The sequence below is a fragment of the Triticum aestivum genome, chromosome 6D (assembly GCF_018294505.1).
Source record: "Triticum aestivum cultivar Chinese Spring chromosome 6D, IWGSC CS RefSeq v2.1, whole genome shotgun sequence".
Taxonomy (NCBI): domain Eukaryota; kingdom Viridiplantae; phylum Streptophyta; class Magnoliopsida; order Poales; family Poaceae; genus Triticum; species Triticum aestivum.
The window spans coordinates 479,453,202-479,467,199 of record NC_057811.1 but is presented as its reverse complement, the minus strand read 5'-3'; the positions used below and the strand labels follow the sequence as shown (position 1 = coordinate 479,467,199).

The following is a 13,998-nucleotide window of genomic DNA, read 5'->3' as shown; positions in this document are numbered from 1 at the left end:
ACAAGGCTTACAGAGCCGTGAAGCAGACATGAGTAACGCTGCGCACTGTCCACAGCTACAGCCATGGTTAGGCCGAGCTAAAGCAAAAACTCAAGGAATCTTGCAGCTAGTACGAACCCCATTAGTCAGTCCTCTTCCCTGCTCTTCTCTTCACTCTGACCACACCAAGCACAAACCGAGAGATGGGTTCGAGAGAGGAATAGAGAGATCAATGGCGGTGGTGAGTTCTTCGCTGGGCGTGTTGGGTCCCTTGGTGGGGAAGCTCACTGGTTTGCTTGCCAATGAGTGTGCCCGCCTGAAAGGCGTCCGTCGCGAGATCCGCTCGCTCAGATCCGAGCTGACCTGCATGCATGGCGCGGTCCAGAAATACACGACGCTGCAAGATCCCGATGTCCAGGTGAAGGCATGGATATCGTTGCTGAGGGAGCTGGCCTATGACATTGAGGATGTCATTGACAAGTTCATCCACCAGCTCGGTAATGAGGGCCACCAGCACCAGGGTGGCTTCAAGGAGTTCTTTCGCAAGACTGCTCGCCGGCTCAAGACCATGGGCTCCCGCCGTGGAATCGCCAGCCAAATCGAAGATCTGAAGATTCGTCTCAAGGAGGTAAAAGAGTTAAAAAGTAGTTACAAGTTGGATGATATTCCCTTCGAACATTCAACTGTGGATCCTCGCTTGTCTGCTCTTTTTGTTGAGGAAACACACCTCGTGCGCATTGATGGTCCAAGAGATGATCTTGCCAATTGGATGTTGGAAGATAAAAATGGCTCGATCAAGGATCGCAAGGTGTTGTCCATTGTTGGCTTCGGTGGATTGGGAAAAACAACACTTGCAAGGGAGGTCTACCGTAAGATCCGAGGGCATTTTGATTGTCAGGCTTTTGTCTCGGTCTCACAAAAGCCTAATGTAAAGAAAATTATGAAGGATTTGATCTCCCAGATGCCTTGCGAGAAAGAATTTATAGAAGGCATCGACACTTGGGATGAAGCGGAATGTATTGCGAAGCTAAAAGAACTCTTACAGGATAAGAGGTAATTTCAACCCCCCCCCCCCCCCCCCCCCGCTCTCTTTTTTAACAAATATATTTATCATAATTTCTTAATACAGTAGCAAATAAATGATGTGTGTATGAGCATGAGGCAAACATTGTTAAAGTGAGATTTTTTTGAACTTAAGTTGGTTAATTTTGTGTTACATCTATGTCTGAAGTCTCGATTAAGTAAGCAAAGCACACATGGCGACATAAGCAATAATCACATGGTAGACCTTGAATAATTTTTTGAGTACTTGCAGCTTATATGATGCTTAGATTATCATGGTCTATTTTGATTTTTGATTTTTTTTTACCATCCCCTTGGAGTTCGTAGTGTTATTTTTCTTGTATTATGGTTGGATTCCTTATACATGACATGGCTAACTTTACGTTTTATATTTGAACTCTTTTTCATAGTTGATTAACAATATGTACTTACATCTATTAGGTATCTCATCATTATTGATGATATATGGTCCATATCAGCATGGGACGCTATTAAATATGCTTTCCCGGAGAATGATTTTTCTAGCAGAATTATTGCTACTACACGCAATGTTCATGTAGCAAGATCATGTTCTCATGGTGGTAATGGCCGCATGTATGAAATGGAAGCCCTAAATGATCTCCACTCCAAACGATTGTTCTTCAAAAGAATATTTGGTTCTGAGGACTGCTGCCCTGATATGCTAAAACAGGTTTCGAATAAAATACTGAAGAAATGTGGAGGCCTCCCATTGGCAATTATCAGTATAGCAAGTTTATTGGCAAACAGACCGGTGGTCAAAGATGAGTGGGAGAGGGTCAGAAGGTCTGTTGGTTCTGCATTGGATAAAAACCGAAGCTTAGATGGAATGAATAACATATTATCCCTTAGTTACAATGATCTTTCACCCAATCTCAAGACCTGCTTGTTATATTTATGTATATATCCTGAGGATTATGTGATTGAGAGAAATGTTTTAGTGAGGCGATGGATAGCAGAAGGCTTCATCTCTGAAGAGCGCGGACAAAGCAAGCAAGAGGTTGCCGAGAACCACTTCTACGAGCTAATAAACAAAAGTATGGTCCAACCGGTTGAAATTGGCTATGATGGAAAGGCTCGTGCTTGTCAAGTCCATGACATGATGCTCGAGCTCATTATTTCAAAATCGGTTGAAGATAATTTCATCTCTTTGGCAGGCCATGGTCAAACAGATTTGGCAAAGCGTGATGGTCTTATTCGGCGACTATCGGTCCAGCATATTGACCAAGAGCTTGCATCCATGTTCAGAAATGAAGATCTAAGCCATGTACGATCTCTGACAGTGATAGCATCAACTTGCATCAAACACTTGCCTAGGCTTATTTTGTTTGAAGCTTTGCGTGTACTTGAATTTCAATATTGTGAGAGTCTGCATGAGTATGATATGAATGGTATAGATAAACTATTTCAACTGAAGTACCTGAGCCTTAGGGGCACTCATATGTCGAAGCTACCATCAGGGATTGTGAGGCTATATGGTCTAGAGACGCTAGATCTCAGAGATACACGTATAAAGGAATTGCCCGTTGGAATTGTTCAGCTCGATAAGCTGCAACATCTACTCATTGCAAGAAATCCATATTCCAATGTTCCTGACGGTGAAGTGAAGATACCAAATGGGATTGGAAACATGAACAATTTACAGGCGATCTCGGGCTTTAATATTATCAAGAGTTCATTATGTGCAGTCGAGGAACTGGGGAATTTGACCAATTTGAAGGAACTCCATCTACAGTTGGACGGTGGAGGATCTCAGGAATACAAGAGGCATGAAGAGATGTTGCTCTCCTCACTATGCAAGCTTGGCACCTGCAAACTTCAGTCTTTATGGATATACTCTCCTGATTCAACACCCCTCCAGCTCTTAGATTCCTGGTCCCCTCTGCCATATAACCTCCAAATGTTTCAGATGTCCACCTCCTACGATTTACCAAAGATGCCAAAGTGGATTGTACCAGCACTCACCAGTCTTGCATACCTGAACATTAATTTGATTGAAGCAACACAGGAGGATCTGCGGATGCTTGGAGAGATGCCTGCCTTACTCAGTCTGAGTATAACATTCAACGCTGTCCAAAAAGAAAGGCTTACCTTACAAGGCGTTGCATTCCCATGTTTGAAGGAATTCTACCTTATTCGTACTTTCCGTTATGGAATCGCAATTTACTTGACGTTTGAAGAAGGGGCAATGTCAAAGCTGGAGAAGCTTGAGGTGCCGTTGTTTGTTTCAGTGGCAGAAGCCTATGGATTCTACTTGGGTCTTGGCCACCTCCCATGTCTAAGAGACGCCGAAATTACTCTTTGCAATAATGCTGACACATCTTATGAAAGCAACTCTGCTGCAGCTGCTGCTATAAGGAACGAGGCAAATAGCCATCCCAATCATCCCAGGCTATCCATCCGGTGTGAAATGGAAGAGGGCTACAGCTACAAGGAAGAGAGCTACACCGAATGAAGAGAGCTAGCTGTCAGAGAATTGTTATATCATGACATTTCAGTACCAACACAAGAGGTATGAATCATAATCAATAATTTTGTACAACACTTTCTGTACGCAACCTTTCTTATGCATGGATGTGACATGTTCTTTCATCTATTCAGGGGATCTGCTGTTAAACGTAAGTGCGTGATGGTGTGCTGTTGGATTGATTGGAATCTCGTGGTGATGCCTGAACCCTGAAGATGTCCCAGAAGAAGTGGTGTTAGTACTATTTAGTTTTCAGGGAATCTTGTATCAGAATTTCTTGCGTTGATTGCTATTGTAAGAATTATTAAGCTCACCTTTAGGTGAATTTTCCCTATTGTGCATGTACTTGTGTGTAACTTAGTCTAATGGGCCATTCATAAAGTTAAGTTGAAACGGTTGGCTACAAGTTTGATCTCAGGTTTCAGAGTTGAAACGTTGTTCTGTCACTCCAATACTCGGAACTCTTCTATGTAGCTTGAACTGCTCTACTGTAAACTGCTTCATCTGGTTTCAATCTCGGAGGTGTAAGCGGGGCGTGAGATTTGGGATTCACAGTAGGGTAATGATTCAGCAGAATGTATCCAGCACTGAACTTCTGGCCAGCTGCATCAACTTGGCACTTGGCAACAGCCAGTTATTCTGGTGCTCTGCTGCTGCCGGTCGCTCTGTTTCCTTCCTCTGCTGCCTGCGTGAGTGCCTAGTGGAATCAATCGAGTACCTCCATCGATCGAGTGGGCTGATTATGTTGAATAACCACCATCGCAAGGTGTGACACAATCAACGAGAAAACGGAATGTTTATAATCAAGTTCGTTGCAGTTTGATTATAGCTAGTACAAAGTTGAGGGTGCACAGGTAGCACAAGAGGAAGATGCAGGGTGTTGAGGGAGCTACATGCTATTATTTGGTTTTCAGGGGATCATGCATTATCATAATCTCTTGCATCGAGTGCTATTTTTAAGAACAATAAGTTCACCTCTAGGTGAAGTTTAGCTGTTGTGTATGTACTCAAGTACGTACTTGTGTGTGTAACTTAGTTTGATTGATCATGCATTCAGTTAAGTTGAAACAACTGGGTTCAGAGTTATGCTGTCAGGTTTCAGAGTTGTAACGTCGTTTCCCCACTTCTGTACTCTGAACCCTTCGACTGTAGCGTGAACAACTATACTCTGAACCAGGGGAAAAGGATCCGTGATGGGAAATTATTCGTGACCCACGAAATTTTGGACATCTCAGGAAACATTTCATTAATCTCACACCGAAACAGGTCCACAAATTTAAATGAAATATTACTGTAATTTCACCGAAATTTTGATGGCAGCAGAGGATAGTGAACTCAAGTAATTTACTGAGCATAAACCAGAGGACAGTTGCTCATTGATGCTTCGGCTACTACAGAGATGTTCAGACCAGCAATGTCAATCGTCTGCACCTCAAGAACAACTTGCTACCAGCAACTAAGTACTGTACGTAGTACGTAGTACTGTAAATCTGTAACTATGCTAGTATTTGAATAGATTGTGTGCTAGTGGCGGCAAGGTTGCTCACCTTCTCTTCTCCACAAGGAGCAGGCCGAGACTTCGCACCAGCCGCAGCCGCTGTCGCTCCTTCTCTGACGGCGCCCGCACCATTCAACCCACTGGCTCTAACAGGCAAGCAGCGTCGCCGCCGGCACCAGCTGCCGCGCCGACGGGCGACTTTGTGCTCGTCCCTGCCGTCTTGTGCCGTTACCGGAATCGGATGTTTTTTGTGTTTCTTTTCTTTTGCTCATATTTTTGAAACAATTCGAAACACATATATTCTAAAACTATATTTAATTAAAAAACAGAAATTTGAAAACTAACATGGTATAATTTTAAGAATGTTGATTGCATTCAAACAAATAATCGGGGCATTTAAGAAATATTCATGCATTTCAAAAAAAATACGCGGATTTTTTTTGAAAACTTTATACAATGTAAATAAAAACAATATTCAAAAAAAATATCTGAACCATTAAAAACAGATGTACGTTACATTTTTAGAAAATGTTCGAGCATTTCAAATATATGACTTTGACACTTTAGAAAATTTCTTAATGATGTAAAAATAAGTTTGCATAATTTAAAAAAATGTCTTGTATCATTCAAAAATATATTTAAACATTTATTTGACAAATGTTTGAGATGTTTTGAAAACGGTTCAAAACGTGTATTTTAAAACCAATTAATCATTTATTTGAAAATTTTGAATGATAATAAAAAAGGTGTATGTATACCTGGCACAATGTTTGGATTTTATACACGCTTCATGCTTGAAAAAGTCCTGGACGGCTGCAAGAGAGAAACCACGAGGGATATCTTTGTCATATTTAAAGCTTCTAGTTGGTGGTTCCATGAATGAAACCTTGCGAACATCAGGCGTCCAAGAGCACAGAAAGAAATGTCGACAAATGAGTCATCCGGTCAATTGAATCCCAACCTTCAATATCAAACAAAAGAAATGAAGGTTAACTTTTGTTTTTTGAGAAACAGTTAACTTTTTTGTTTGAGCGGAAGAAACAGTTAACTATATGACTGACTCACCCCAGTTAGTGCTGTTGGGTTTCTACATAGTATGGGTTGTACTACAAGAGAAGCAGAAATTCCTGGGTTCTCCCTTTCCTTAAAAAAAACTATGGCCCAAGTGGGCCTGTGCTTGGTGTCGTTACGAAGAGCGAAACAGAGTTGCTCTGCTCCCTGGCTGCCAGAGACAGGGGATCGAGCAAGTGAGAATGAACAGAGCGACCTCGTGTGGGAAGGAACATAGCGGGTCCTGGTGGTGGACGCGCGTGTGTGTTGTCTGGTGGTGGACCCTGTGCAGTCGATCGAATCTCAAGCTGACATCAAACAGAGAAAAGCGAAGTTAACTTTTGTTTTGGGGGAAATAGTTAAGTTTTTTGGTAACCTTCGGTGAACCAAATTCTGTCTCTCAGACATGTTTAAATTCTAGAAATGTTTAGATGTGATTCATGCATGTGGGAACCGGACGGTTGCAAGACGACCTAGGACCTGGCTTACTATGTTAAGCTTGAATCTTCTATTTGCTTCCCTGAACTCTCGCTTTCAGGATATAGACCTCCGGGAAGATGAAAGAAAAGGGAATATTTTTACAACTGCATGCTGAACTTTTTGAATACAAGATAAACATTTTGCAGATACATCTTGAATATTTTTCAAATATATGTTGAATATTTTTTAATGAACATTAATTTTTTTTGAAATACACAGTGAATGATTTAAAAATACATGTTGAATATTTTTCAAATACACGTTGAATCTTTTTGAAATACATGCCATACATTTTTTTAAATACATGGTGAAGAATTTTTCTAAATACGTTGATTTTTTAATATATGGTGAACATTTTTTAAATAAACGATGATCATTTTGTAAACACATGGAACATTTTTAAAATTCAAGGTGAACATTTTTCAAATACACGATGATATTTTTTAATACACATTGAACTATTTCAAGTACATGATTGACATCCTCTATTCCTAAATAGCTACAACACACTATCTATTTTTGTAGCCATGCAACCATGTCACATAAGCAAGTCATGCATGCAAGCCATAAATTGCATTTTTTGCATTACTCTATGCATGTAATGTTGCCACATCATCAATTCATGCATGTAAACAAATAATTATTCTGTGCATTAGAGTTTATCCTTCACGGTTGTTAGAAACTAGAAGCGTTGTGGGCGCTTTGTTGCGCTGTTTGTGTTGTTGGGATTTCATAAAAAATATATTTGATTTGGTGTGTGAGGGAGATGACGGTGTATATTTTATTTTTATAATGTGGTGTTTTGATGGGCTCTTCCTGGATAATGAACCCACATGCATTTGGGAACAACCGCATGAGTTTCGCTGATTTCCCTATGATATTCTCCCAATAAAGATGTTGCCCTCACAAGGGTAGGCCATAAAGAAAAGTGGATGCAGGTGTCAGATTACATATTTGCCCCCTTGGTCTACAAGATACGATAAGGGGTATTGTACTCTTTCTCTTTAGAAGAACCCTAAAAGAATACTCTTTGGCAAGATTTATCCTGCCACAAAATATCCTCCGTCGACTACTCTTTGTCGGGTGACGCAACACGGTCGGGTGCAATGAACCTTGCATCGGGCATTTCCATGACTGCAAGATGCCCTTCCTAATCAGCGTGCCCCCGACGTGTGCTCATTCTTCAGGTAGGGCACAACCTTGATGGTACCCTCTACGCGGGGCATGTAAGGGGGCGAACGAGACATCTGGCACATCTTGTACTTCTGCCGGCCTTTTTTACTTCACATATAAGATTTGTCTGAAGTTAAACTTTGTGAAGTTTTAGCATATTTAAATTAAAAAATATCAACATCTATAATACTAATATTATAGAATATGAAAATTAAATTCATGATGCATCTAATGATATTGATTACATATTTTGTATGTTGATATATTTTTCAATAAAGTTAGTCAAACTTTATGAAGTTTGACTTCAAACAAATTTTATATGCGAAGTAAAAAGCATTGGAGAAAGTATATTGTTTCCTATAGACCAAAGAGCAGCTTGCCAATAATTGCCATGACCGTGCATGTCTTCAATAAAAATTCACGAGTTCCACCCATCAATACATCATTTTCCCACTTGCCAACGCATATATGCATAATGCTCTCGATCGGAATAACTTTAGCAAAGGGGTAGGCGACGTATCACTTTCCATTGCTCTAATATTTCTGACTTTTCTTGATGCTTCGTGCTGCTTGTGTCTTTATCAGCTCGGATAGTCCTCATCGAGATTCTTAGCTCCACCATGCAGAGGAGGAGAAAAAAATTATACTCCTCTGCACCGCGAACTCCTATATTTACCCGGCTGCTCACTTGCCCAAGTAAAAAAATGCCTTCACTCCTATATTGTGTGAAGACGGAGAAAAAAGAAGTGTGCAATCTCGAGAAGCCAATAGAGAAAAACAACAATGTAGGCAATGAAGACATAGATAAATTATTAATTCAACTAGTGAAAGCAATTATGGAAGTTGGATTTCTATTAAAGTGTGTTTTTCTTGTGGTTTCATTGGATCGGTTCTCTTAGCGAAGAATTGATGAAGTATGTAACCGATATGTCGTTTAATAAAGTAATGAAGTAGTGAAGTTTATTTCGGTAGCCAAAAATTTAATGAATTTGATAAAAAAAGTTTACTCCTCTAAGTATTGGGGATAGTCCTCTAAAGGATACTCGACCGTTTACTCCTCTAAATTTTTAGGAGATTGGCTAAAGTTGCTCTTACCATGTAAGTGAAGGTATCTAGTTCTCAAATATGCGGCCATGAATTGCGTATTGTTCAGTTTGGAAAAGAGCTAAATAAACCTGGTAGTGTGCACCGGATGATGCAGAAACCAGGGTTAAACCCTCCTTTTTGAAAAGGAAAATCACCAGTGCACGTTTTAAGTATGAACAAATATGATCAATAGGAGAGCTTGCTTAATTACTCCAATTCCCTTTGCCTGCTTTCTCGAAAAGTTATGATATGACAGCAGGTGAGAATGTGTGAGAGAAGCATATATTTATTTTTGTGATAAAGGCCATTGTGCTTAATCTTTTTCCTGTTTACCCAACAAGGCCTACGGAGCTGTGTCCCAGACAGGACGCTGTTAACTGTTTACCATCAGCTATCGTCATGGCCAGGCCAAACTAAAGCAAAAACTCTATAAGAATCTTGCAGCTAGTGCGAACCCCATTAGTCGGTCCTGTTCCTACACTTCTATCCACTCTGAGAACACACGAAGCACAAACCGAGAGGAATAGAGAAATAAAAGGAGGTGGTGAGTGCTTCGCAGGGTGTGCTAGGTCCCCTGCTGGGGAAGCTCGCTGGTTTGCTTGAAGGTGAGTGTGCCCGCCTCAAAGGCGTCCGCCGCGAGATCCGCTCGCTCAAAGCTGAGCTGACTGGCATGCATGGCGCTGTCCGCAAGTACATGATGCTACAAGATCTCGATGTCCAGGTGAAGGATTGGATATCACTCGTGAGGGAGCTGGCCTATGACATCGAGGATGTCATTGTCAAGTTCATCCACCAGCTCGGTAATGAGGGCCAGCACCAGGGTGGCTTCAAGGAGTTCTTCCGCGAGACTGCTCGCCGGCTCAAGACGTTAGGTTCTCGTCACGGAATCACCAGCCAGATCGACGATCTGAAAATTCGTCTCAAGGAGGTAAAAGAGTTGAAGAGTAGTTACAAGCTGGATGATATTCCCTTTGAACATTTGGTTGTGGATCCCCGCTTGTCTGCTCTTTTTGTTGAGGAAGCACACCTCATGGGCATTGATGGTCCAAGAGATAACCTTGCCAGTTGGATGCTGATAGATGAAAATAGCTTCACAAAGCATCGCAAGGTTTTGTCCATTGTTGGCTTTCGTGGTTTGGGAAAAACGACACTGGCGAGAGAGGTCTACCGCAAGATCCAAGGGCATTTCCATTGTTGGGCTTTTGTCTCTATCTCACAAAAGCCTAATGTGAAGAAAATTATGAAGGATTTGATCTCCCAGATGCCTTGCAAGAAAGATTTTATAGAAGGTATCGACACCTGGGATGAAACGATATGTATTGCGAAGCTAAGAGAGCTCTTAAAAGATAAGAGGTACGTAATTTCACCCCCCCACCACCACCACATATTTTTTAGTTTCTTAATACAAGATTGACTATACTGTAGTGAAATAGATGTAAACAAACATGTATAGGGGTTAAAGATTAGTGATGTACTCAAACGATTCAAAATATTTATCCTCAACCTTTAAAGCATGAATAACATACATATAGGTTGTTGACACATGAGTATACGATATCAAAATTGACTTCTATGTATGGCACCACATACATTAGATATTCAAACAAGTGTTATGGACAAAAATACTCAAACAATATTTGAAATGACGTGTGTATGAACATGGGCAAACATTGTTAAAGTGAGATTTTTTTCAACTTAAGTTGGTTAGTTTGGTGTTGCATCTATGTCCGAAGTCTTGGTTAAGTAAGCAAAGTACGCATGGCAACATATGTAATAAGCACATGGTGGACCTTAAATAACTTGTTGAGTACTTGCAATTTACATGATGCTTAGAGTATCTTGCTTTATTTTGATTTTTGTTTTTTGTTATTACCATCCCCTTGGAGTCTGTAGTGTTTTTTCTGTGTGTATTATGGTTGAAGTCCTTATAAATGACATTGGTATCTTTATGTTCTGTACTTGAACTACTTTTCATAGTTGGTTAACAATATCTACTTATATGCTTCAGGTATCTCATTGTTATTGATGATATATGGTCCATATCAGCATGGGATGCTATTAAGCATGCTTTCCCAGAGAATGATTTTTGTAGCAGAATTATTGCAACTACACGCAATGTTGATGTAGCAAGATCATGTTGTCAAGGTGGTAATGGTCGCATGTATGAAATGGAAGCCCTGAGTGATCTCCAGTCCAAAAGATTGTTTTTCAAAAGAATATTTGGTTCCGAGGACTGTTGCCCTAATGTGCTAAAACAAAGTTCAAATAAAATACTGAAGAAATGTGGAGGCCTCCCATTGGCAATTATCAGCATATCAAGTTTATTGGCAAACAGATCAGTGGTCAAATATGAGTGGGAGAGAGTTGGAAGGTCCATTGGTTCTGCATTGGACAAAAACCGAAGCTTAGATGCAATGAATAGCATACTATCCCTTAGCTAAAATGACCTTCCACCTAATCTGAAGACCTGCTTGCTATATCTATGTATATATCCTGAGGATTATGTGATTGAGCGAGATATTTTAGTGAGGCGATGGATAGGAGAAGGCTTTATCTCCGAAGAGCGTGGACAAAGCAAACAAGAGGTTGCCGAGAACCATTTCTATGAGCTAATAAACAAAAGTATGGTCCAACCGGTGGAAGTTGGCTATGATGGAAAGGCTCGTGCTTGTAAAGTCCATGATATGATGCTTGAGCTCCTTATTTCAAAATCCGTTGAAAATAATTTCATCTCTTTGGCAAGCCATAGTCAAACTGATTTGGCAAAGTGTGATGGTTTTATTCGACGACTATCAGTACAACATATTGACCTAGAGCTTGCATCTATATTGGCAAATGAAGAACTAAGCCATGTACGATCTCTAACAGTGATGGCTTCAACTTGCATCAAACACTTGCCTGGGCTTGTTCGTTTTGAAGCTTTGCGTGTCCTAGAATTTCAAGATTGTCAAAATCTGCATGAGTATGATATGAATGGCATAGATAAACTATTCCTGTTGAAGTACCTGAGCTTTAGGGGCACTGACATGTTGAAGCTACCATCAGGAGTTTTGAGGCTTTATGATCTAGAGACGTTGGATCTTAGAAATACACATATAGAAGAATTGCCCACTGGAATTATTCAGCTTGTTAAGCTACAACATCTACTCACTGGAAGATATCCATATTCTGGTACTGCTCACGGTAAAACAAAGATACCAAATGGGATTGGAACTATGAAGAATTTACAGGCGATCTCGGGCTTTAATATTATCAAGAGTTCATTGTGTGCAGTCGAGGAACTGGGGAATCTGACCGTTTTGAAAGACCTCATTCTACAGTTGGACAGTGGAGGATCTCTGGAATACAAGAGGCATGAAGAGATGTTACTGTCGTCACTATGCAAACTTGGCACCTGCAAACTTCAGTCTGTACGGATATACTCTAATGATTCAACATCACTCCAGTTCTTAGATTCCTGGTCCCCTCTGCCATATAACCTCCAAATATTTTGGATGACCACTAATACTATTTCCCGATGCCAAAGTGGATTGTACCAGCACTCACCAGTCTTGCATACCTGGACCTTAATTTGATTGAAGTAACAGAAGAGGGTCTGCGGATACTCGGAGAGATGTCAGCCTTACTTTATCTGAGTATAGCATTCAAGACTGTCCAGAAAGAAAGGCTTACCATAAAAGACTTTGCATTCTCGTGTTTGAAGGAATTCTACATTATTTTTGCGTACCATTGAGAATGTGCAATTTACTTGACGTTTGAAGAAGGGACACTGCCAAAGCTGGAGAAGCTTAAGCTGCCGTTCTATGTTTCAGTGGCAGAAGCCTATGGGTTCTGCTTGGGTCTTGGCCACCTCCCATGTCTCAGAGATGCCGAAGTTACTCTCTGCAACAGTTATGACACATATTACGGAGGCAACTCAAATGCAGCTCGTATTAGAGAAAAATACTTTGTTGCAGCCGCCGCTATAAGGAACGAGGCAAATAATCATCCCAATCATCCCAGGTTATCTATCCGGGACGAAATGGGAGAGAGCTGGAGCAAAGAGGAGGAGATGTAGTTGTCAGGGAATTGTTATATCATGACATTCCACTAGTAATGCAAGAGGTATTAATCATAATTAACATTTTGATTCCGTACAGCAGTTTCCGAGGCAATCTTTCTCACGCTTAGATGTTGACATGTTCTCCCTTCATCTGTTCAGGGGATCTTCTATTGAATGAAAGCGTGTGATGTTGTGCTGCTGCCTTGATTGGAATGTTGTGGTGATGCCTGAACCCTAAAGCTCAAAGAAAGGTGTCCCAGAAGAAGCTGTGTTAGTTTGTTGCTCTGCTACATGGTAATATTTGGTTTTGAGGGGATCTTGTACTATTGTTAAGAACTAAGTTCACCACTCTAGGTGAAGTTTCTCTGTTGTGTACGTGCTCAAGCACTTGTGTGTAACTTATATTTTGATGGACCATGCATTCAGTTAAGTTGAGACAGTTAAGTTAATTTAAATTGAGAGATCCCCGCAAAAAAAAGTTAAATTGAGAGATATGATGTTAGGTTTCAGAGTTGTAACTTTCTTTTTTTGCATCCTATTCAGACAGAGTTGTAACGTTGTTTTGTGGACTACTATACTCTGAACACTACTGTGGCGTCAACTGCTATACTCTGAACCAGGGAACAAAAATTCGTGAATAGAAAATTTTCGTGACCCGAAAGTCACACCGAAACAGATCACCAGATTCAAATGGAGCGTCACGAACTTTTGCCCGCAGCAGCAGAGAACAGGGAACTCCAGTAATCCACTAAGCATATTTCGTAATTAATTGCATAGATCAGAGGATAGTTGTTACCTGATGAAGTGCAGGCCACCAATGCCGTTCATCACCTAGTACTCGTACTGTAATAAGTCTGTTGCTATGCTATTTGAACCGAAACTGTGTTACTCGGCAAGGTTGCTCACCTTCTCCAGCAGGAACAGTCCAAGACTCTGCAGCAGCCTGACGGTGCCCACACCATTCATCCCACTGGCTCACACCAGTGATTGTTGTTGAGTTTCTACACATTATGGGCTGTACAGTAGAAGCCGAAATTGCCGGGCTAGCCCTTTCCTCGAAAAAATAAAGAGAAGAAACTATAGCCAAGTGGCCTCTGTTTCTATTTGTTATGAAGAAGGAAACAGAGTTGCTCTGCTCGCATG

At 40.8% G+C, this 13,998-nt stretch overlaps 1 protein-coding gene and 1 pseudogene across 1 annotated transcript; both read left to right on the top strand.

Annotated features, from left to right (window-relative positions):
* On the top strand, positions 1-3,929 carry LOC123146135 (disease resistance protein Pik-2). The gene is made up of 3 exons (XM_044565719.1): positions 1-1,032; positions 1,483-3,571; positions 3,661-3,929. The coding sequence occupies exons 1-2, from the start codon at positions 29-31 to the stop codon at positions 3,512-3,514; spliced, it is 3,036 nt and encodes a 1,011-aa protein (XP_044421654.1). The 5' UTR covers positions 1-28; the 3' UTR covers positions 3,515-3,571; positions 3,661-3,929.
* A 5,308-nt stretch (positions 3,930-9,237) lies between these two features.
* LOC123146134 (disease resistance protein PIK6-NP-like) lies at positions 9,238-13,283 on the top strand (annotated as a pseudogene).
* The last annotated feature ends 715 nt before the right edge of the window (positions 13,284-13,998 follow it).